General features: G+C 44.5%; 1 protein-coding gene across 2 annotated transcripts in view; it reads left to right on the top strand.

Moving 5' to 3' along the window:
- Window positions 1–24,628, top strand: part of JAZF1 (JAZF zinc finger 1) — a 351,409-nt gene that overhangs the window by 287,102 nt on the left and 39,679 nt on the right. For both annotated transcript variants that reach the window (XM_043589163.1, XM_043589164.1), the window contains exon 3: window positions 13,966–14,162. In XM_043589163.1, the coding sequence (XP_043445098.1) occupies window positions 13,966–14,162 (197 nt within the window). The remainder of the gene's footprint in view (window positions 1–13,965; window positions 14,163–24,628) is intronic.

The raw sequence follows: 24,628 nt of genomic DNA, 5'->3' as shown, positions 1-24,628 counted from the left end.
GTAGGAAGAAGAACCCAGAAGGTGAGTCTTGGGGCGGGGACTGGAATTTCCCTATCAGTCCTGTCGGCCATCTTATAGCAGATTTTTCCCTATCAATATCCGTGTATATAAGGGAAAATGTAGAAGTCAGATATGGCACAGACCTTCATTTTATGCATTCCCTTCATCGGTGGCGAGTGACCACGTCAGGCCTGGTAATGAAGACGTTTCTAAGGTGGAATGCAAAAACAGCACAAGGAAGAGGGCTCTGATCAATTAGCGGTGCCTCTCATGGGCAGAGTTGGTTATAAATGGCACCAGTGGCCTGGTACGTGCCATTCCTGGCATAAACAAATCCTGCCCATTTGAGATCTCCTCTGACATTGAGAGTCTTCTCATATCTCCCCTTTCTCAGTCCACCATCCTTTGGTGCTGGAGTCCCTTGTTCTCAGCTGAACGTTGACTGTCACCTGCTTAGAAAAGCTCACCCAAGCGGAAGGTCATGGCAGCATCAGAGAAGTACTTCTCCTTAGAAACGGAGACTTTTGGGGCGCCTGGGTGGCTCACTCGGTTCAGCGTCCGACTTCGGCTCAGGCCATGATCTCATGGTTCGTGGGTTCGAGCCCCGCGTCTGGGGCTGTGCTGACAGCTCAGGGCCTGGAGCCTGCTTCGGATTCTGTGTCTCCTCTCTCTCCGCCCCTCCCCCCTCGCTTGCTCTGTTTCTCTCTGTCTCAAAAATAAATACGAACATTTTTAAAAATTTTTAAGAAAGAAAAAAGAAATGGAGACTTTTGATCCCAGACTTAACGTATCTATCGAAGCCCATCTGTAGACTGCATAGCTCCCCCCTGCAAAATGTCCTCTGATGCAGGGATTATCCAGTCAAAAGAGTGTTACATTTAGAAACAGTTTCTCATAATTTCTGGGTGACAGTCCAGCGCTTAGGGCCAACACCCAAGGACAAACCAAGACTCTGAGTGGCCTCTTGAGTATTATGTTTTCCATGCATATATCTAATGAGATCTCGACAGTAGTCCCCATAGGGTATGTGTTAGGGTTACCTCTGTTGTATAAATCACGATCCCCAGACTAGGGAAGGTAAGTACTTTGCTCCAGTTCGAATACCTAGTAAATCAGATTAGGAGTTTGCCTCCAGAGACTAGACTTTCAACCACTAGGCCGTGTTCACAACTGTTCGTGATACTAGAACTATGACTCCAGAGACCCTAAATCCAGTTTTGTTCTTTAGGTTTGAAACTTCTCCCTGCTCACGGAGAGAATTATGTATCCTCTCATTAGCCGTTGACGTGGAAACCTCACATAACTCATTTCATTTACTACCAGAAACAAAACAAAACCCTCCAGAGCTATTGGTAGTTTTGTGCCACCAAAGCTCATAAAACGCAGCTTCTTCGTTTGGCTCATTGGTTTTGACACAGATGTGAAATTAGCAACGAAAACCGTGTGTAAGAAACAGCCATAGTTCTTCCCAGCTCGGCGAACGTAAAAGAGAAATGGTAGGGTGAGAGAAATGCTGCCAGGCGAGGCATATTCCAGTTGGCCTCCAAACCAAAGATTTGTGGATGTCGCTTTCAGAAGTGGTTTTTATTCTTGGCCTTGGCGATGAAGAAGACCATGGTTTACTCTATTCAGGCTAAAGTAAATCAAAACTAATTGCTTCACTGATAATTTATGCTGACCTGTGGCTTAAAATAGTGGTCGCTGGAACCAAGAACCAGAGCTTTCGTTAAGATAGATGGACTTTATTACTCCTTCCTCGTGAGAAAATACCCAATGTTTATCGGGAAGGTACAGAGTAATGGTACGCAGGAATGGGATTTTGTGCGTTAGGCCCGTTATTCACCTTCAGTACATGAATTTCATTTGAGTGCTAAGATTCCAGAAGAGATTATTGGCGACAAGTGAGAAAAAAAAAAAAAGTAACTCCTAAGTGCTATTCACAGAACAGCTGCTAGCCTTTGAATGATGCTGTTCATGAGGATGTTTCTAGTCTTCAACATGCCAAGGGGGAGCGGGGCCAGGGAGCAGGGAGCCTCCAACACCCCCACGGCCCCTCTGTGTGCCCTGACAAAGGAGGACACCCGCTCTTCTCGCCTTTCTCCCAGCCCTTGGAGAAACTACTGGGTTTGGGTCTCTTCTCTTTGGCGTCTTTCATTTTGCTCAGCAGATTGCATATGATTCCCCCCAAATGTAAGAGTTTCATTTTGTCCACATTCCTTGAAGTGGAATTTTTAGCAATGGCAGTGACAGAAGATAAAATTGGATGTTGTTATTAACTTGCATCTAGAGAATGATTATGAATAATATAGACAATACATTCTAGTGTACAGATGATATGATTAGAAAATAATGATAAAACTCAATATATATTGTCCGCATGTCAAAAGTTTTTAGGCACATTTTTTCCCGTGTGTTTTTGTTATCATAATCTCAGAATAAAAAAAAACAGTCTTTCTAGGGACACCTGGGTGGCTCCGTCAGTTAAGTATCCGACTTCAGCTCAGGTCATGGTCTCGTGTTCGTGAGTTCGAGCCCCACATAGGCTCTGTGCTGACAGCTCAGAGCCTGGAGCTTGCTTCGGATTCTGTGTCTCCTTCTCTCTCTGGACCCTCCCCTGCTTGTGCTCTGTCTCTCTCAGAATTAAATAAACATTAAAAAAAAATTCTCAAGAAAGGATGATTTTATTTGAAGATTATGTCCTCCCTCTACTTTATGTTAAAATGACCTTTTTTTTTTCAACAAGAGGCCGAAGACGGTAGATGGTAGTTAGATAAGGCACACCACTTGGCAATATAGAAATTGGCAGACCAGTGTTAGTTATTGAATATTTTTTAAAGGCTTATCATATCCGGGCTAGATGCCATAGAGAAGTAAATTAACTGTAGCTGCCTTTAAAAATACATACATACAGGGGCGCCTGGGTGGCTCAGTCGGTTGAGCGACCGACTTTGGCTCAGGTCATGATCTCACGGTTTGTGAGTTCGAGCCCCGCGACGGGCTCTGTGCTGACGGCTCAGAGCCCGGAGCTTGCTTCACATTCTGTGTCTCCGTCTCTCTCTCTGACCCTCCCCCACTCATGCTCTGTCTCTCTCTGTCTCAGAAATAAGTAAACATTAAAAAAAAATTGTTTTAAATAGATACATACATAAAAATAAATAAAATATGTCAAGAGAACAGATTTTTTTAATGTATTTATTTTTGAGTAAGTAATGTCTACACCCAATAGGGGGTTCAAACTCATGATGCCGAGATCAGGAGTCCCATGCTTTTCCCAATGAGCCAGGCAGGTATCACAGGAGTAGATTTTTTTTTTTTAATCACCTCTTTTTTATTTTTTGCCTTACTCCCCTCTCTCTTTTCCTCTCACTGTCCCGCAAAATAAAGTGAAAGTTTACAAGAAAAATGAGCTACAAGATCTGATAGGAAATTGGCTTGCCTTCAATGTTAATTTATCTCGTGCAGATTAGACCAGAGCTCCTCAAAGTCCGGGAATTATATCCTGTGTGTGTCAGATATAAAGTAAAAGGAAAAATAGAGAGAAAAGTCTTACTTAATGCAATAAATCTGTCAGCTTGGTTTGGTCCCCAAGAACAAAATCTGATTCATTGGCTATGTACTTCACAAAGTACTCCCACCCCCATGTGAATATCAGATGAAAATCACACACAAGCCTCACAAGTTAAGTGCTAACCTGATCTGACCTGATGGTATGGGTTTTTTCCTGGTGCTGCTTTTAGTTTTATTATTTAGCACTACATTTTTAATAGCAGCATGTTAAAAGAGGCTCAGAATTCTGGTGACATTGCAGAAATTTTAATGAAGCTTCAAAATCCACCCCATCGGCTTCAGATGATGAAGTCAAAAGTGGCTCTGGGATGAGAAGTGAAACGCTTACTAATTCAAAACATTATTAGAAACTTTCTGAAATTAGCATTACTTGGGAGTCTAAATTCGGTCGACTTCTGTCTCCTGAAAGGAACACATTTATTTAAATTCTCAGTGATCACCAGAGAAGACCCCTCTGTTCGTAAAGGGGCCAAGTGGACAAGGGATTACTCCACTTGTTGCTTCCAGGTTATGTTTCACTGGCCAGCTGTGTCGAGCAAGTACTCCTTCAGCCGCACTGCGGCTTTAAGTTGCTGCGAAAATGTGAAGACCTGCCTCGTGAATTTATTAGCAGATGTGTATTCCGAAAGCCATTGTTACTTGGAGACCTAGAGCGGCCGCCAGATCTTCTGACATGTGGGCCACACATGCTCGCAGGCTGAAATGTACCCATTATTCCCATGGTCATTTCCCACGGCCTTCCTTACTGGCTCTCTGTCCGTCTTTGTCCTGGAGCACATGTAGCAGTCAGTAGTCAGAGGAAAGAAAAGTCATGTACCAGTTGGATTGGTAATGTACAAGTTGGATTCTCCCCTGGAAAGATGGATTGGGTCCTCGTCAGGTCAGAAATCCCATTGTCTGCAGCCAGATTTGGGAGTGCTTGGGATCTCGTGGTCTATCTGCCAGCTCCCAGCAGCTTTCTTCAAAGGCTTTCTGGGTTTCAGAAATTTGTTTTCACTGAAAAATGGCCATGCCCAAGGGGCCATTGAAACAGCAGAACAAAGCTTGGGACTTCCAATGAGGTAGCTGGATGTGGTGCCTTGTACAGAGGCTGTGGTTGTGGACCAGTACAACTTTATGGATCTCCCAAGGTGAGGGCAGGCTTGAGCTCCATAGAAAGATGTCTTTCTGGGGCACCTGGTGACTCAGTTAAGCGTCTGATTCTTGGTTTTGGCTCAAGTTATGCTCTCACGGTTGGTGAGTTCGAGCCTCACGCCGGGCTCCTCCACGCTGTCAGTGCAGAGCCTCTCTCTCTCTCTCTCTCTCTCTCTCTCTCTCTCTGGCCCTCCCTTCTTGCTCTCTCTCTCTCTCTCTCAAAATAAATTAATAAACTTTGAAAAAAAAAACAGAGAGAGAGAGACGTCTTTGTGTCGGCTCTGTGGATGGTCTGTTGCTTGCCCGGCTGGAAAGGCCTTCTGCAGTTCATTTCTTCTTAAGAAATCAAGGCAGAAAAGTAAAGAGGAAGCGTATGGGTTTACAGATAGCTCCCTTCCCACCCCCCCCCCCAAGCCTGTTGTCCCTCAGGAGAAGGACTTTCTGTTTGTATTCCAGCCACGATAACTACCTTCTCAAATATACCTGTGATTGCAACACTACTGTGATAAACATGTGCACCATCCGTAAGCATAAGCGTGGCTCTTTGGTTTCAGAAGGAGCAGAATTAACGATGGCACTACTTATCCTTTTATTCAGTAATTCGGCCCAGAAGTGACCAGTTGCCGGCATAAGTGGCAGAGAGGAAAGGTTTATGAATTAGAATTTCCAGAACAAATCGTGTTCATATCCACTATGTGCCAGGAACCTGAAATGTAGCAAGGTCAAGGTGCCAGGCCCTGTCACAAGTGCGTCAGGTGTATGAACTCACTTTGTCTTCACAACGCTGTAAAATAGGCCTTGTTATTAGATGTCACTATTCACAGATGAGAGAACTTGGAGCACAGAGAGGTAACTTGCCCAGGGTCACACAGCAGGAGAGCATAGGGCAGAGATTAGAATCTCAATGGTCTACCTCCAAAGCCCACCACCCTCTTAACTGCCACACTAATATTTTCAAAGTTGGGGGCCATGACCCGTTTGTGGGTCGAGAAATCAGTGTTGTGGTCATGACCAGGAGATTTTGTTAAAATGAAATAGAATAGAAAAATATCAGGGTATCTTACACAGAGTAAGGGTTGATTCATGACATTTTTGTTTCAGACGGATTACATAAAAATTCTTTGTGTGTCCAGATATGTTTTGTAGTGTTTCTAATTTCAGAAAGGTAATACAGAGCAAGTACTGCATATTACATAACACTCCCTGAAAAGTCCGAGGCAGCCCTTGTAAATCAAATACATTAACATTCGCGTAGGGAGGCGTATGAATATTCACACTAAATACCATCAATAGTGTGGTAGCTTTTAAGCAGTTCGATTCAGGGTTTGTCTCCCAATTAATTTCGCTGCCAAACTTGTAAAAACAAATTTCCCAGTTTTCAGAGCTTTGCATATTTCAAAATTGCCAATTGCAGGCCTAATTATACGTATGTGTACGGGCTCCCAATAGGAGATCTGTCTCGTATCGGGCTGTGGTAAAAACGTTTGGAAAACACTGCACAGTGCTATTGCTAAAATCATTGACTGTTGGAGCTGGGAAGGAACTTAGGGGTGATATATTACATATATCCATAACACCAGAACGCTTCAATTTTAACAAGTAGACAAACCCAGGGCCAGAGCGGAGAGCATTGGGACTTCCGGAGGCCACCGGCTTCTTCGCCCCAGCACAAGCCTCCTGACGCACGACTCAGGCCTCTGGACCACACGCCCTCTCCAGAGTCTTATAATAACAGCCAAACCACACCACGCATCTCGTAGTTTGGATTCTTTTCAAGTTTTTCCGAGAGAGCCTCCAGTTTCGAGTGGTCATTTCCATCCCTGGGTTCTCCAGAGCCGGGGAAAGCCATGTGGTTTTTTTCCCCAGCAGGACACTTAGGCTCAGGTGTTTGGCCCTAGAGTGGGTGGCAGTGGGGTTTCTGTCCAGGTTCCAGTGAAATCTGTAAATTTCCTGAGTTTGTGGTTGAAACTGGTCTCCCTGGACTAGCAGTTTGACATTTTCCCCCTGTGGTGTTATATTCATGTTTCCACATTTAACATGTCAGACTGAATGAACATTGTGGTCGAAGGGTTTAAAAGATTTATAATGGAGTCTTGAAAATTTACTTAAGGAATATGTACTTCCCCAAGCAATAACAAATATTACTACAAATGACCATATTAAATTAAAGTAACTTAGGCATTTCTGATTTGTAGGACAGTTAAAATTAATCTTAAGGCAGTTTCGGTTTCAAAATGAAAACACGGCTCTGGCTGACCACAGATTTCCAGGCTGTTAGTCAACAGTGAATGAACTCTCAGGTGACCGTGTTTTTTCTTTGAGAAATATTCCGTTTTCTCTATGTGTACAAAGGCAATACTTGGAGGAAAATACCCTCAAAAATCAACCATACTTGTATACGGAAACTTCAGAAGTTCTGGTAAGAAGCTGAGTGGCGAACCTATAGACTGTCATTTTATTATTACTCTTTAAACTGCGCATGTGGATTATGTGCACCCATTTGTGTATGTGTATATTCCACAATTTGAAAAAAATGTCACAAATCCATAAAAATGTTTACAGAAGTGTATTTTTTTTAACGTTTATTTATTTTTGGGACAGAGAGAGACAGAGCATGAACAGGGGAGGGGCAGAGAGAGAGGGAGACACAGAATCGGAAACAGGCTCCAGGCTCTGAGCCATCAGCCCAGAGCCCGACGCGGGGCTCGAACTCACGGACCGCGAGATCGTGACCTGGCTGAAGTCGGACGCTTAACCGACTGCGCCACCCAGGCGCCCTACATAAGTGTATTTTAACGAGATGTATTCTTATCATTTTTGAGAGGAAAGGAAGCCTTTCTTATGTATATTCCTCATCCCTTCTGTGATTGGCTCCATTAGTGAGTAGGCAAGGAGCCTAGTTCAAATGCTCTTTTCTACACTAAAAAGAAAATAAATAATTACAAGGTATTCTGATAAGTTTATTTTTTCTTTATTTATTTTGAGAGAGAGACAGAGCACCAGCAGGGGAGGAGCAGAGAGGGGGAGACACAGAATCTGAAGCAGGCTCCAGGCTCCGAGCTGTCAGCACAGAGCCTGACGCGGGGCTCGAACTCACGAACCATGAGATCATGACCTGAGCCGAAGTCGGATGTCCAGCCGACTGAGCCACCCAGGCGCCCCCTGATAAGTTTTTTTTTTTTAAGTTTATGTATTTATTTTGAGAGAGCGGGGGAGAGAGAGAATCCCAAGCAGGCTACGCACTGTCAGCGCAGAGCCCAATGGGGGGCTCAAACTTACAAATCGTGAGATGACCTGAAGCGAAATCAAGAGTTGGATGCTTAACTGACTGAGCCACCCAGGTGCCCCTCTGACAGATTTTTAATAACTGACTTCTAGAGAGGAAAAAATCCCTGATTGGTAATATTTGCCAATTTCCATGGTGTAAATACTCCCAGTATGGACAGTTTCAAGCTACCAACACGATGTCATTGAACAGAGTTGGGAAGAGGTGTATGGGAGCAGCATTATCATTAGAAGGAAATTATAGCAGACAGGATATTAATGTAAATGACCCCAACAACATAGATAATAGTAAGACGGAATAAAATAATTAAGAACTGATAGGCTTTGCGTATTACCTTTTAAAAATATACTTGTTTTGGGGCGCCTGGGTGGCTCAGTCGGTTGAGCGGCCGACTTCAGCCAGGTCACGATCTCGCGGTCCGTGAGTTCGAGCCCCGCGTCAGGCTCTGGGCTGACAGCTCGGAGCCTGGAGCCTGCTTCTGATTCTGTGTCTCCCTCTCTCTCTGCCCCTCCCCCGTTCATGCTCTGTCTCTCTCTGTCTCAAAAATAAATAAAACGTTAAAAAAAATTAAAAAAAATATATACTTGTTTAATTATAAGCTCATATAATTTAATTTTTAATAATGGGTATGTTTCACAGCTGGCTCACAAGAATCCCTGAACGTTTAATGATCGGCTCTCACGAGCTGATGAGCTGTATGAGCCCACAATAGCACACAACTTCTACAAGATTAGAACAGTTCCCATTGCAAAGCAGAAAGAATTCAAGGAGGTGGACACGGCCAGCTTCCCCACATCACAGCTTGGTGAGGTTACAAATCCGGGGCCCCCAGGAGCCAAGGAGCCCCACACAGCAGAACGTGGCTGACATGGAGGGGTGAAGCCTTCTATTCTCCCAGCCACCTCACTTCCAACATGGAACCCCCCAGAGGGATTCCCTCTGCATTTCCCCAAGCCCCAAGCTCTGGTTCCATAAGCCCTTGCAACTTTGAAGACCGAGGCTCTGAGCAAAAACCAGAAAGCTCAGGGTTCTTTGATATGCCCATAGCAGCCTGGCAGAGTAGGAGCATTTGATTCAGCGCTGAGGCTGAATTTCTCTGCTGCCAGCTCTCTGCCCCTCGACAGCAAAGTGACCTTAAACAGGCCGCGACACCTCCGTTCCCAGGTAATGTGAAAAATGAGGGGGTTAGACTAGGCGATCTGTCTTTTCTAGGTTTCTTCCAGCTCGAAGACCCCCATGTTGGCAGCTATTACTGAAGGCTTCAGAAAAGGTGAAAAACCCAACACGTCAAAACCCATTGAGAAAAACTCACCAGACCACAGGGCGGTATGACTTCCCAAGTTGGAATTCCCTGTCAGCAATGGGAATACAGGGAGACATTTCTAAGACGGACCACAGAAAGGTCTGGGCTGTGATCCTTCAAGGACGCTTGTCAGAGTGTAGCTGCCTTCAAAGGTGGGGAGTGGATTTGTCTGGCTTTCTGGTCAAAGCCAATGAGTCTTTAGCCCCTGACTGTATTCACGGCCTTCCTCTGCCGTATCAGGTTCTTTATGAACTCGTCTCCCTGAGTGACTCCTTGCCGTTGGGAATCTGCCCATCTTTTGACAAGCGGCCATCTTGGTGGAACGTTGCTTTAACACTTTAGGGTTTCGTAAGTCTCAAAAAATAGGTGATGTCGTGGTTGATAAGAGAGAGGAGCAGTGCAATATTGCCAGTGAGAAACTGGTGAGTCGTAACCAATGCTCCCAAGGCGTTTGTACACCCGTGTGCGCCGTCACCGGGAATAAACCCTGCAGCTGTGTATCTTAATATGGCAGGGTTGCCAGGATTTATGAGTAGAGCTGCAAGCAAGTTCACAACCACCAATCCAAGGAGGGAGGGAGAAGAAGGTTGGCAGAAGTGCTTTACGGGTTTCATGTTTAATGCTTTTTTTTTTTAAATTTTTTTTTCAACGTTTTTTTAATTTATTTTTGGGACAGAGAGAGACAGAGCATGAATGGGGGAGGGACAGAGAGAGAGGGAAACACAGAATCGGAAACAGGCTCCAGGCTCCGAGCCATCAGCCCAGAGCCTGACGCGGGGCTCGAACTCACGGACCGCGAGATCGTGACCTGGCTGAAGTCGGACGCTTAACCGACTGCGCCACCCAGGCGCCCCATCATGTTTAATGCTTTTAACGTGATGTCTTGTTCTCACTTCCAGAAAGCACTTAGCAGGTATAAGCCGAAAATAGATTGCTGTCCATAGCTGACCAAACTCACGTGGGGGTGAAGGTGGGTGGGGGGGGGTATGTGTGCACCTTGTTGTGGTTTTTTATGGTTGTTGTTTCGTGCCTGAGCTGTAGGAGAATATTGTACAATAAAAAGCATGAGCTATTGATACTATTTAACTGGGGTGAGGGAAGACGCCGAGAAGCCCGTCGCCTCCCTCCCTTCCTCTCTCCCTCCTCTCTCCCTCCCTCTTTTGACAAGAGTTTCCATCTCACGCCGTATGTGCACTCCCTGGGCTGATTCCCCATCAGCCCAGCCACAGCCCGTTCTATACGTCAGGCACAAACACAAAAAGCTCAGACCTACGAACGGGCAACGCATCCGCAAGAAACTTGGGAGTTAGGTCAGATAGACCGAATGTGTAGCTAAAACCGTATCACAGTAGCTTCTGTGTTTTGAGCCACTTCCTGTATGACAGGCACTCCTAAAGTCAGCGCTATCCTGTCCGCTAGTGGGTGATTTTCTCCCATGGTGAACGCTCAGACTCTCAAGACGACCGGAAGCCAGAGTGGGCGCTGGGTCTCTTCAGAGGAACAGCGGGCAGGGCCACAGCTTGCCAGCAGGACAGCGTCGGGCCTTCTGTGGAGTCCTCGCTGGCACACAGTGGTCTGTACAGAGGCAGGGAGTCAGGATGCCCCCGCGGGCAAGGGTGGGGGCTGCCCTGGCAGAAGAGGACCCAAAAGTCCCATAACCCTCCACGGGCATACTCCTCAGTTCCCCGCCGGAGTGGTCTAGATACAAGATCACCGCACGCAGGAAGCCCGAGCTGTGGCTTCCTGTCACGAATGAATAAATGGTTTCTCACTCCTCCCAGTTGAGAAGCAATTTACCAGTCGGGGGTCAGTGTGATCACAGGGAGTGCTTGCCTACTAGCATAGTTGGCCTACCATCTGAGCTAACCAAAGATCAGAGTCTCCTGCAGAAAAGGAAGAGATGTGTCTTAACCCTCTGCTGATGGTCCTTAGTCCCATTTTACGGAGAATAAAGCTGAGGTTTAGAGAGGTTTATCAACCTCGCCTCAAGTCACATAGAAAGTAACACATGCAGGGGCGCCTGGGTGGCTCCGTCAGTTAAGCGGGCGACTTCGGCTCAGGTCATGATCTCGCGGTCCGGGAGTTCGAGCCCCGCGCCGGGCTCTGTGCTGACAGCTCGGAGCCTGGAGCCTGCTCCCGATTCTGCATCTCCCTCTCTCTCTGCCCCTCCCCTGTTCATGCTCTGTCTCTGTCTCAAAAATAAATAAAACCTTAAAAAAAAAAAAAAAAAGAAAGTAACACATGCAGCCTGGCTCCAAGTCCCATCCTCTTAACTAAGGTGCAAGATGTACATTTTACCTTCTACTCCATAGAGTCTCTCCATAGAGTCTACTTCAAAAAGTCTCTTTTCTTTTTACCATTTAAAAAACTGACCTGAAATCCCTACATGGAGAACAATTGGTCTTTCTAGAGGGAGCAGCATGTCCGTCCCGTGGTTGTGCCCGCTCCCGGGCATACTGTGAACCCCCATTCGAGAAGCTTGGTGCTGTGCCACTTGGTAATTCTACTTAGAATAATAGAGGAAAGCACTTGTTCTTTTTCCTTGTTTTGAGTTGTTGCCATATTTTGAGAGTCCGTATTTTGACTAGAGGTTTCTGAGGGGGGTGGGGAAGCAGTTTTAAGAACAAAAGAGCCAACTTTGGCACCTGAAAGTAAATGAGTACCGATACCAGGCACAAACAATTCTGTTTTGCATTGTCCTTCATTTCTTTTTAAACCACTGCCATCTGGTAGCGCAAAACCAAAGAGCTCAAGGCAAAGCATTTAGCTTTATTACCGTTCAGATCGTCATAAATATCTGGTTTAGTATAGATCTTTATTGTATTGCAGCGGCCGTTCAAGAAATGAGCCATGCATGTTCCAAGTACAAAAGTAGACATTGTAAGACGTTGTAACAATACTGTAATATTGTTTCATTGAGTGTTTAAAGCTTTTTAACCAGGCATGGGGACTATCTGTTGACTTCCAAAACTCCCTAGTGTAATGAAGGCAGATACTAAGAAATTTTGTAGACAGAATGTGAAATGTGTTGGGCAATTAACACTGTGTTTAAGTGCAATGGAATTAATTAATGATGAATTGTATTAAAATGGAACGTAATGATGGGGGTGGGGTACAGGGAGGACTTGAGAGGCCTGGTTAGGTCCTCTTGGCCAAGGCAGTGGGCATAGGTGCCTATTTTATTGCCTAAAAGCTTTCATGTGTTCTATGCACTAGGCTTTCTGCCGCAATTTTATTTTATTTTATTATTATTTTTTAATTTTTTAACGTTTATTTATTTTTGAGACAGAGACAGAGCATGAACGAGGGAGGGTCAGAAAGAGGGAGACACAGAATCTGAAACAGGCTCCAGGCTCTGAGCTGTCAGCACAGAGCCCGACGCGGGGCTCGAACTCACGGTCTGCAAGATCATGACCTGAGCTGAAGTCGGCCACTTAACCGACTGAGCCACCCAGGCGCCCCTCTGCCACAATTTTTAAAAATGCAGTTGACAAAGCCCCACCTGCGGGTAATACAAAAAAAAAAGTTTGCTGGCACCTGGCTGGCTCAGTCAGTAGAGTATGCAACTCTTAATCTCAGGGTCATGAGTTCAAGACCCACATTGGGCATGGAGCCTATACTTAAAAAAAAAAATGTATAAAGAGTATGCAACTCTTCATCTCAGGGTCATGAGTTCAAGACCCACATTGGGCATGGAGCCTATACTTAAAAAAAAAAAATGTATAATCCAAAAAATAGTTTGCTCTTTAAGCGACAGATACCATTTCGTAGATTGTTTTGAATCTCGTATAACATGAACTTATGAAATGTTATACAGTGAGAAGAGAACGAAGTTTGAATATTACTAACGTAAGAGAGGGGTTGAAGGGATAACTTTGACGTTTGCAAAGTGAAATGATCAGGAAAAGTCACCTTTCCCTTTATGAGTAATAAAACCACAATAGAAACAGGTCTTCAGCTGTGATCTTCCTCCTCATACTGCTCTCTTCCCTTCTTCGTGAATCTGCTTTGGGCAGATTTACTCACTCTGTTGACTGAGATTGACTTGGTGGTGTGCTGGCAGCGATCTGTGGGGACGGGTGTCCTTTCCTTTCAGCTAACGGTTAGGGAGACAAGACCTTCCGTCTGCCAAGACAATTTTCAAACCCCAAATAACAGTATGAGGAACTGGAGTAAGACCAAAAAAAAAAAAAAAAGAATCCATTTTCAGGGGGTCATAGATGGGAGGTGGCAGTGAAGTGCCACGAACAGTAAATTCTACCAATCTACAGATGAAGGAAGCCCTTTCCCCCTGGGAAGGTTGGGGAACTGTGAGAAAGGGTGGGCTTTCTATGAGTTGAAAGACAAGAGAGGACCTTCCAAGAGAGAGGAAGTCTTGTCACCAAAGGCACCGCCCTGAGTACAGACATAGTCTGTGTGTACACGTTTCCCACAAGGGGGGTTTGCCTCAGGAAGAAATGCCCCCCCCCCCCCCCCCCCCCGTGAGGAACCTGAAGACGCTGAGCTAGAGATCATTCCGTCGTGGAGAAGGGAATCTGTCGTGAGTCTCTGAGATTCGAGACCTGTGAACGAGCCCCTTTCCCAGGGTGGGGCATCTGTCCAACTCCGGGTAACCGTCCTCATTCCTCACGCTCCATAAATGGTCCTGGCTGCTCACCCTCCATTGTCGCTTCAGATTCATGACAGATGCTGCCCGCCGAGAGCAGGAGTCCCTGAAGAAGAAGATTCAGCCGAAGCTCTCGCTGACCTTGTCCAGCTCGGTGTCTCGAGGGAATGTGTCCACTCCACCACGCCACAGCAGTGGAAGCCTTACCCCTCCTGTGACGCCGCCCATCACCCCCTCCTCTTCGTTCCGCAGCAGCACCCCAACGGGTGAGTGGCTTGGCCCTGCCATCTTGGGGGCGGGGTTGGAGTTACTGGGGAAGAGCGTGTGGAGTGTGTGCGTGCGCATTGAGGTCTGATGTGCTGGGGGACAGGAGGGGGCTGAGGACAGATGATGATTCAGAGCCACCCCCGTCTTTGACCCTTTACTGGTCTCTGTAGAGTTTGTTGATTTAGTCGTCTGTTTATCGCTGAAGAAGTATTTATGAATTACTGGGAGTATGTAGATGATAATGGTTCTATAGATACGTTTTCAAGCCTTTACCATTTGCGACGTATGAGCTGACACAGTGTCTTGGATTGGCTTCGGTCGGGTGGAAGAGTAAATGAGACAAGATGGCCATACGTTGATTACTGTTGGCATCAGCTGATGACTACCCAGGGGTTCGTTATACGATTCTCCCTATGCTTGCTTATGTTAAACATTTGCCATAATAAATGTAAAAAAACAAAACCAATCAGAGTGCCTTCTACCTGCCAGACACTGAGCTATAAGTAGCGAGCCAAAGGAGACCTCATCCGCGTCCTGAAGGCAGTTGGGCCCTAGTGGGAGATGTGGGCGTCGTAGGCGGTGAGGAAGCACACTCTTGTCTTCCCCTCCCAAATGTAGAAGCAACTGGAAAAGTAGAACAGGAGCCCAAGGAGAGATCAAAATCCACTTCATTAGTGAATAAAGCTAAATCGCAGGATGGAATTTGGACCCGTGACCACCGGGCTTCTGAGTGTGTCTTCCCTGACTTTAACTTCTTTCCCAGACTGCCCTTCTGCCTGGAGGCGGGGCAGACCAGGGGGCGTCCTGGGATCGCCCTGCGATGTATTTCCTTCCTCCTTCTCCACAGTGGGAGTTTAGGCAGGCGTTAAATAAATGGAACATTGTAACCATGACAAGTGCTGTATAGAACTCAGTGATAGGAGGGCACCCAGACAGAAATGGAGAAAACGCTTCCCCTGAAAGGTAAATAGGACTCAAGTGGAACGTCCAGCCAGGGAACAACCTTCTACAGAAGTTCTATGAGGAGGAGCCTGGCAGGTCCCAGGTACTGAAATAGGCCCGCTGACCAGTGTGGGATGAGGCCGGGGCTTTGGACAGGAGCCAGGGCACCATGGGTTGATCCTAAGAGCAAAGAGAAGCCACCTGGAATCACACCGTCATCTCTGTAGCATCACCCCCTTGACTGTGGGTAAAAATGTTTATTTTCTCTCACAGTTTGTGGATTTCTCTTTTGGCCGTCTCCCAGCAAGGGAGGGGACTACAGTGCTATTTCTCAAAGTGTGTTTCAGAATCTTGACTTGCACGAAATAGTAGCGGGAAGAAAGGCATTTCCTAACAAGATGGGGGAAGCTGATGGGTTAAACCAAAGCAGACTGATTTCTTTAATGTGGGGCTTTAATATATATCGTTCTTCTCCAAGGGAAAGATTTAGTAAGTTTCCCAAACTTAGTTGACTCTGGTCATGGGACCTCCTTTGTAAGGGCAGTTTTGGGGGGCTCATGGCTAACAGATACCCTGTGTCCTGTCAGGATTAAGCATTTCGAAGTTAGGGCATTTGAGGCGGACCCATCAGAGTTCCCACCGGTACGTCTCCCTTTACAGATCACTAATAATACCCATTATATAGGTATGTGTGTGTTAAATGTGAGAGCCTACGTATACACCCGGCATCCAATAAATGTTCATCTCTGTGGTCTGGAGTTTTCAACTCGTTGCTTCAGGAACAGAGTCAGGGTCACTCATATGTGTTGGGTACTTGCCCATTTCTTTAATAAGCCACCCTATTTCCCTTCTTTAGATAAGCCACCATATTTTATTCTGTGAAGATTTACTTGCCAGGATCTTTGTGTAAATCTAAGAAATGCTATGAGAGCGTAGTGTAATTCTGCGATCCTCTTTTTTTGGGTGTTTCTATGAATATTTATTCATTTATAACATGAATTATGGGGGCAGTTTTATACCGGAGAGTGTTTTATACCTGACTTCATGTGGACTGATTCGTGGCCAACAGCAGATAACCATGACTGCCCCAATTAGTAACCAGTGCCGTAGGACCCCATGAAAATAGGCAGTTTAAAAGTGAGAGTTTATTATTGTTCGTGTAAGAATGTTTGGAAGAAATGGAATCATTTCCTTTCCTTCAGACATAAAGAAATCTTTCTGACAGCTTGCCTATTTTAACAATTTCCACTGAGAGAATTAATTTATGTCGTGGTAAAGATGTGTCATGTTCAGTCTGTCACAATCACTGGTAACTTATTTGCTGCTTGAAGAACATTCCGTGTAAACATCAAAAATTAGGGGAAATGGTTGCTTAAACCCCTACCCTGTACAGTTTTGAATGTGTACATTTTTCAACGTTTGAAATGTTATTTTACCTGTAGTTAGAGAGATCAGCTTGTATTGCCTGACTAATGTGGTTTCGTTCACTTTCATGGCCAAGTTATAAATAATATTCCAAGTTTCTGCCTCCTAAATTCACTTTTCCAAGTTCCATATACATTCAAGGTGTATTCCAGGTCCAGGAGTAATAATCCCCTTGTAGAAAAATCTCACTTATAAAATATTCTTTTAACTATACCGTCTTGACTGAATTAGAGCTGAGCTTCATCCTACAGTTTCAAGTATTTCTCCAGTGCTCTTGGGCCTAATATTTATTTTGCAGTTTCTAAATCCTAGGAAAATTTTCTTTCCTCATCTTTTTCATTTTCTCTCTGTTTTGTTTTCTTTAAATATAGATGCATATTATGAAAAAGAAAGTATTCAGTTAAGGAAAGGTTAGAATGGTTTAAATCACTGGTGTAGCAAACTTTTTCTGTAAAGGACCAGATAGTAAATATTTCCTGCTTTGTAGGCCACGAGGTCTCTGTTTCAGTTACTCAGTTCTGCCATTGAGCTAGAGAACTCCATAAATGAATGGACATGGTGTGTTCCTTTAAAACCGAACGTTTCTGTAAAACCTTCTTTATTAAAAAAAACAGACTTGGCCCACGGGTCATAGTTTGCCAATCTCTGGTTTAAATCATAAAGATATATAATTTAAAGATCAACTTAATTAAATTCCCTGCAAATAAAGTGTCAACAGAATTCATACTGTCATAGAAGAACATCTAGAGTATGATCACTAAGGGGGAAAGGCAACTATCATTTATAGAGTGCTGACTGTATTATATGCTTACTATATACTTCATGCATGAGGTTGTTTTTTTACTGTTTATTTCTGAGAGAGACAGAGCACGAGTGGGGGAGGGGCAGAGAGAGAGGGAGCCATCAGCACAGAGCCCGATGCGGGCTTAAACCCACGAACAGTGAAATCATGACCTGAGCCGAAGTCAGATGCTTAACCGACTGAGCCACTCAGGCGGCCCTATGAATGAGGTTTTTAATCCCAACACCACCTCTATTGAGACAACATTATCATTCCCATATACAGATTAAACACATAACCTTATCATAAGGTTAACTTCACAAAGCCCCATGTCTGTCTATTCAAAAACAAGGTGGTCTTTCCAGTGTACTAGCACTTTCCATATTAAGACCTTTTAGAGAACTCTTATTAGACCTTCAGCCATCTAGCTGCCCCAGTTACCAACCTGACAGCTCCAAAACCAAAATACAACAGAGTGTTAAGATAACTATAATTACGGCTCACCTTCATCCACAGAACTTCCACTGTACCATTCAAACAACGTGTCACAACTGGAGAACTGGCCAGTTTAGTTCAGCCAGGGTTTTCTTGAAGGATGAGTTGGAGCTGATTCCAGAGAGCCAATTGTTCCATGTTCAGGGGGCAAACCAGTTGGTAGAAGGATGATCTTGAAATTGGCCATGGTGGGAGTATTTACACCGATCAAATCGGCAAATGCTACCTATCAAGACCCTCCCACCCCACCCACCACCTGTTTACGTGTTATACCAATGGTTTATCCTTTCGGTAGTTATCAGGTTAATCAAACTTCGTGTCGGAGGGATCATGGTCCTAATTGTGTCCGTGAAAAAACCTAAAGCAAACATCAGTCACCAATAAATAATGGCCGTTTCAAACAATGGACTGCTCGGCAGTCATTCACAGCAGTGTTGTGGGGGACTGTGTAATGACAAGGAAAGGTTTTCACATTATTGGATTACAAAACCATATGTGCATGGTCCCAATTTTATTTTTTTACTCCAAAAAAAACTTAACTGTGGTTACCTTAAAATGACAGGAAAATGGGTGGTATTTTCTTCTTTCTTTCTTTTATTTTTCCCTATTTACTAAGTTGAGTCCGTTTTACTTTTATAACTAAAACAACTATTCAGTGCATATAACCGGAAGATCTGGACAGAATTACTGATGTCTCCTTCCCCCCTAAAAAAGAGTTTAGTGAATTTTCTTTTCTTCAAATTAATTTAACTATCTTTTCTGGGAGGAGTGAGATCATCCCGTAGGAAAGGCCTGGGTTAGCTTTTGCAGATTGTATTGGTTATCAGTGTCTATAGATTCGTTAAGAAAGTAATTTCTCCCCTCCCCAGCACCCCCATATTTACCCACTGAATCTCCTTTTTTTTAAATTGAAATTGGTTTTTTTTTTAATGTGTATTTATTTTTGAGAGAGAGAGACAGATCATGAGCAGGTAAGGGGCAGAGAGAGAGGGAGACACAGAATCTGAAGCAGACTCCAGGCTCTGAGCTGTCAGCACAGAACCCGACGTGGGGCTTGAACTCATGAACCGTGAGATCATGACCAATTGAGCCACCCAGGCACCCCTCCCACTGAATCTCTTAAAATTTTTTTTTTTTTTCAACGTTTATTTATTTTTGGGACAGAGAGAGACAGAGCATGAACAGGGGAGGGGCAGAGAGAGAGGGAGACAAGATCGGAAACAGGCTCCAGGCTCCGAGGCATCAGCCCAGAGCCCGACGCGGGGCTCGAACTCACGGACCGTGAGATCGTGACCTGGCTGAAGTCGGACGCTTAACCGACTGCGCCACCCAGGCGCCCCGCCACTGAATCTCTTAAAACAGTGATTCTCCATCAGGCTGAAATCAAAATCACTTGGAAGATTTTTATTTATTTATTATTATTATTATTATTATTATTATTTTAATATTAAATAAACTCTACACTACACATGGGGCTCAAACTCACTACCCCAAGATCAAGGGTCGCATTATTCTACCCACTGAGCCAGCGAAGTGCCCCAACCTCAAGGATTTTTAAACCACTTTTTGCCTGGGCTTCATCCCTGAAACTCTGATTCATTTGGTGGGTACAGCTCAGACACTGGGCATTTTTAAAAGCTCTCCCAAACTAGATAATTCTAACCTATAGCCCAAGTTGGGAAACTACTTTTTTTTTTTTAACTTGTTTTATTTTTTATTTTTTAAAATTTACATCCAAATTAGTTAGCATATAGTGCAACAATGATTTCAGGAGTAGATTCCTTAGTGCCCCTTACCCATTTAGCCCATCCCCCCTCCCACAATGCCTCCAGCAACCCTCTGTCTGTTCTCCATATTTAAGAGTCTCTTATGTTTTGTCCCCCTCCCTGTTTTTATATTATTTTTGTTTCCCTTCCCTTATGTTCATTTGTGTTGTCTCTTAAAGTCCTCATATGAGTGAAGTCATATGATTTTTGTCTTTCTCTGACTGACTCATTTCACTTAGCATAATACCCTCCAGTTCCATCCACGTAGTTGCAAATGGCAAGATTTCATTCTTTGTGATTGCTGAGTAATACTCCACTGTATATACGTACCACTTCTTCATCCATTCATCCATCGATGGACATTCGGGCTCTTTCCCTACTTTGGCCATTGTCGATAGTGCTGCTATAAACATGGGGGTGCATGTGTCCCTTCGAAACAGCACACCTGTATCCCGTGGATAAATGCCTAGGAGTGCAATTGCTCGGTCGTAGGGTAGTTCTATTTTTAGTTTTTTGAGGAACCTCCGTACTGTCTTCCACAGTGGCTGCACCAGCCTGCATTCCCAGGGAAACTACTTTTTAAAATGTGATCTGTCTAGTTGTCAGCCGCGTGTTTTCTCGCTTGGGTTAACATATTCCCACCTTGCCTGGAGAAAGGTTACTGTAGTCTACTTGATAGAACTCCAGAGATGGGTCCAATGGGACTGAACAGATGCTCGCTTATGTCTTAATGGAGGGAGAAGCCACAGAAAGAGTTGGCTGGATTTCTGGTTATAATAGCATTGCATAGTCTCTCCTGGAAAATATTTGTATATATATTTTGGCCCACTCAGGAAACGGGAGCCAGAATGCAAATATTAAACCAGTGAAAGGCGCCCATGGAAATTAAACCCATTTTTTTTTTGTTTTCTTGTTTAGGCTCCCTAAAATGTGAAGTCACAGATTGTGTGTATTAATGCCTAATTTGAGTTTTTATGTTGTGTTATTTCACTTTATATTCCTGTGTCTCCTGCTGTATGGCCTTACAGTAGATCCTTAGCATTCCTTTGTGGCTTTTGCAATAAGTTATTCAAACTATAAGATTTTTAAACTTCCAGGAGTTACTGATACGCAACAGATCTTTTAAGAAAGTACTGATTTTTCTCTAAGGATGGGAATTACAACATAGACTTGTACAACTAATAAAATTTTGCTTGACATTTAGAAACTACTTAAATGGAGCTGAGGTGGGGGCGCCTGGCTGTTCAGTCAGTGGAGCATGGGATTCTTGGTCTCTGGGTCGTAAGTTCGAGCCTCAAGTTGGGTGTGGAGATTCCTTAAAAATAAAATCTTGAAAAAAATAAAATAAATGGCTTCGAGGTAACTCTCCCCACGCCTGCCGTTTTGGGAAGACAAAATAAACTGAAGTAGGCTTAAGAGAGACAGAAAACCTCTGAGATGACTAAGGTGAGGTCTAAACTAACATACCTCCCCCTGCCCATCCAAGGAAGAGGATGAAATAGAAAGAAAAACCTCAAAGAAAGAAATCTGTTCTGCTTAATGGTGGAAAATGAGAAAAGCAACGCGAAATATTTCAGCATGACTGAACTTCGTGGCCTATTTATGAATTCCTGAAGCCACATGAGTGGCTTTTTCTCATGGACGAGGCTCTGCCCTAAAGAGTTGAATATCTAGACGGTGCCTAAGAAACATTCCCCCAAATCTTCCTATTAAGAAAATGGCCTTGGGGCACCTGGGTGGCTCAGTCGGTTAAGCCTCTGACTTCAGCTCAGGTCATGATCTCACGGTTCATGCGTTCGAGCCCCACATCAGGCTCTGTGCTGACAGCTCAGAGTCTGGGGCCTGCTTCAGATTCTGTGTCTGCCTCTGTCTCTCTGCCCCTCCCCTACCCACACGCTGTCTCTCTCTCTCTCTCTCTCTCTCTCTCCTTCCAAAATAAATGAACCTTAAAAAATTTTTTAAAAAAAGAAAGAAAGAAAATGGCCTTGATTTACATTTCCCTTTCATATACAAGTGCTGTCCTGTGGCTGGAGAGTGACAAGATGTTGCCGTATTATCTGGCTTGCATTATGTTCAGGGTCACTAACACACCCTTTCCTGGCCCATGGCTGCTTTGCCTGTTTGTTTATATACTACTTTGGTCTAATTGTTCTTTCATCTTCTTTTCTGATTGACTTGTAAAACCTTTATCCTGCTTCCTGAGGGTCATGGCCCAATCTTAACGCTAATTCTGCTTCCCTTCCCTTGTTTTGAATCTGCTCTTGCCCTTCAAAGTGTTGTCAGAGTAAGGATGGCAACAATGAAGAAGTATTTCATTATTCTTCTAGAACTCCACAGCTCAATAAGAAACGTTCCTAAACAAAACTCTTTCTTGACTGGAAGAAAGCCATCAAATCAATGGTGATCTGCAATAATAATAATAATGGGTTATATCTTTATAGCATTTTATGGTTGCACAAAAGCATTCATATTCGCCATGATTAAGGGCCAATTTAAGGACAAAAGAAATTCACCCCAATTTAAGGACAAATTCCTTATAAGGAATAAAGGAATTACTCCTTAAAGGAATAAGGACAAATTCACCCCAATTTAAGGACGAAAGAAATTGAGCCTCACTTCAGTGATAACTTGCCCAAGTTCAAGTGGTTCCCAAATGGCATAGCCACTGTTTTCCATGGCACTAGGATTGGGCATCTTTTCTTTCTTTTATTTTTTTTTCTTTAATGTTTATTTTTGAGACAGAAAGCAAGTAGGGGAGAGAGAGATCCGAAACGGGCTTCACGCTGTCAGAGAGCCCAAAGTGGGGCTCAAACTCACGAACCACCAGGTCATGACCTCAGCCGAAGTCAGACGCCTAACCAACTGAGCCACCCAGGCACCCCGTGGATTGGGCATCTTTTCATTTGACATAATTTACTAAGTATCTGGTTTTTTATAAGTGCTGTGCCAGGTAGGATACAGAAAAGCATAAGCCATAGCCCTAGTGGATTAGAACTTCCATCTTTTAGTAGAAGCCAGTTGTACACATGCAGGACGGACACACAATGAACATGACTTAATCGCAGATGCCGTAAATTCTCAGGAGTGACCAAGACAAGAGAGAAACATGTGGTGTCAGTCCCTCTGTGCTGTTTTAGCACAGTTCTGAGCTGTGTAGTCACACCCATAAAATGTCTTAGATATTGTAAGTCAAATGTAAAGTCCGAAGGAGCTGGAATAAGGTGAGATCAGCGGGAAAGCGATTTGGGGCAGACAGTTTTATACTCCATGATCATTCTGGAATGTCAGCTTGGGGAATTCGTAATCAGACTTGGGTATGTTGACAAAACACATCATAGTGTATCTGGGCCTCTCTGGGTCGCTTTTGAAACCTCAGGGAACGTGGAAGTAAAGGGGTGAGAGCCTCAGGCCGTCAGACGGATCTGAATTCAGATTTTGGTTCTGCTGCTTGAGACAGAATTGGCCTTAAACTTTCCCGCTTCTCCATTTCCGGGTCTGCACGTTGGAGGCAATACCCACCTCACTGGGAAGATTAATGACACAGAGACAGGGACGGAGAGAACCACTTGTGTGAACACTCTACTTAAGCCACAGGTTTAGAAAGGACATTGGCTTTGGAAGTGCCCTCCTCGGCAGCAAGACGCTCTGCCCCGGTAAACAAGCCCAGTGTGTTCGGGAACTGTTGGCTGTCTATGGTGGGAATGGCGGACGCTGGCAGGTGGGTTAGGGCTCCTCGAAGTGGATGCATGGCATGTTCAAAACAAAGAAAACACTCTCTGCTCTTAACTGAACCCTGCCTTCTCGGGCAGACAGTATTTCGCCGGCCCCGGCCAGGACTGCCTGTGTGTGTTTATTTTTGGTCTGCACTAACCTCAGAAAAGGCTGGTTCCAGGAATGTGCATTACAGGTGGTATTTGCTAATGACCTGCTCTGGGCATGAACGCGTTTTCTCAAGGAAGGGGTGCGGGGGTCCTATCTGGAGACAAAAATGACCTGATATGGTATTAACACAGGAGCATTTGAGATAAACCATCTTATGACCAAGGATGGCAGGAGCAAAGAGTTAGCAGGCTTACAGATTTTCATATCTTGTTATTTTTTTTTTATTTTAATGTTTATTTTTGAGAGAGAGAGAGCGCAAGCAGGGGAGGGGCAGAGAGAGAGAGAGAGGGAGACGCAGAATCCGAAGCAGGCTCCCGGCTCCGAGCTGTCGGCACAGAGCTCAGTGTGGGGCTCGAACCCACAAACCATGAGATCATGACCTGAGCCGAAGTCAGATGCTTAACCAACTAAGCCACCCAGGCACCCCTTGTTTTGTTATTTTAGTAAGTGAAGTAATAATAACCCTTTTAATTGTGGAAATTCAAAGCACTTAAAAAAATGGAATATTGGATGTTTCTAACAGATGCACACATTCATTATTGAGCTCTGTGCGCTTTCTTGTTGAACGATATGCCTGATATGCCCACATAGGCCCAACCACCGATGCAGCCAGAGGCAACGGGCATCCCTCGGCCCCACCTTCTTTGAGGTTCTTTTCCATTTTCAGTGCCTTTTAAGATGTGGAAGGTCTAAACATTTCACTGATAAGATATGTCTAGGTCATAGGGCCACATAAAGGTCATCCCAAAGCCTTTAGGACCACATGAATTTTGACAAGAGCATGTTGGAAACTCCCTGCCCTCGCTCCCATGAAGGGCAGAGAACATCCTCGAAGCTGCTCTGACGGGAGAGAGCGTCAGATGTCACTGCCTCTCCACCAGCTGAGGAGGGCCAGACCTGCAGAGATCACAGGGCTTCTTCCGGGCTCCAGAACCAAAACGGTGTTGGCCGGGCAATCCCACTCTAGGAATTTGCCCAAGGGGAATGGAAACATGTCCACCAAAGACAAGTACAAGGATGTACAGAGCGGCTTTATTCACGGTAGCCCCAAACTTTTAATTCACTTATAGGTAAATGGATAAACAAATTGTGATCTGTCCATACAGTAGAATACCACTTAGCCATATAAAGGAACAAAGTAATGTTTCGCCAAAAAAACGGGGGTGAATCTCAA

This window comes from Prionailurus bengalensis, chromosome A2 (assembly GCF_016509475.1).
Source record: "Prionailurus bengalensis isolate Pbe53 chromosome A2, Fcat_Pben_1.1_paternal_pri, whole genome shotgun sequence".
Classification (NCBI taxonomy): Eukaryota; Metazoa; Chordata; class Mammalia; order Carnivora; family Felidae; genus Prionailurus; species Prionailurus bengalensis.
The sequence above is the reverse complement of the archived record's forward strand: the minus strand, read 5'-3'. Positions and strand labels throughout refer to the sequence as shown.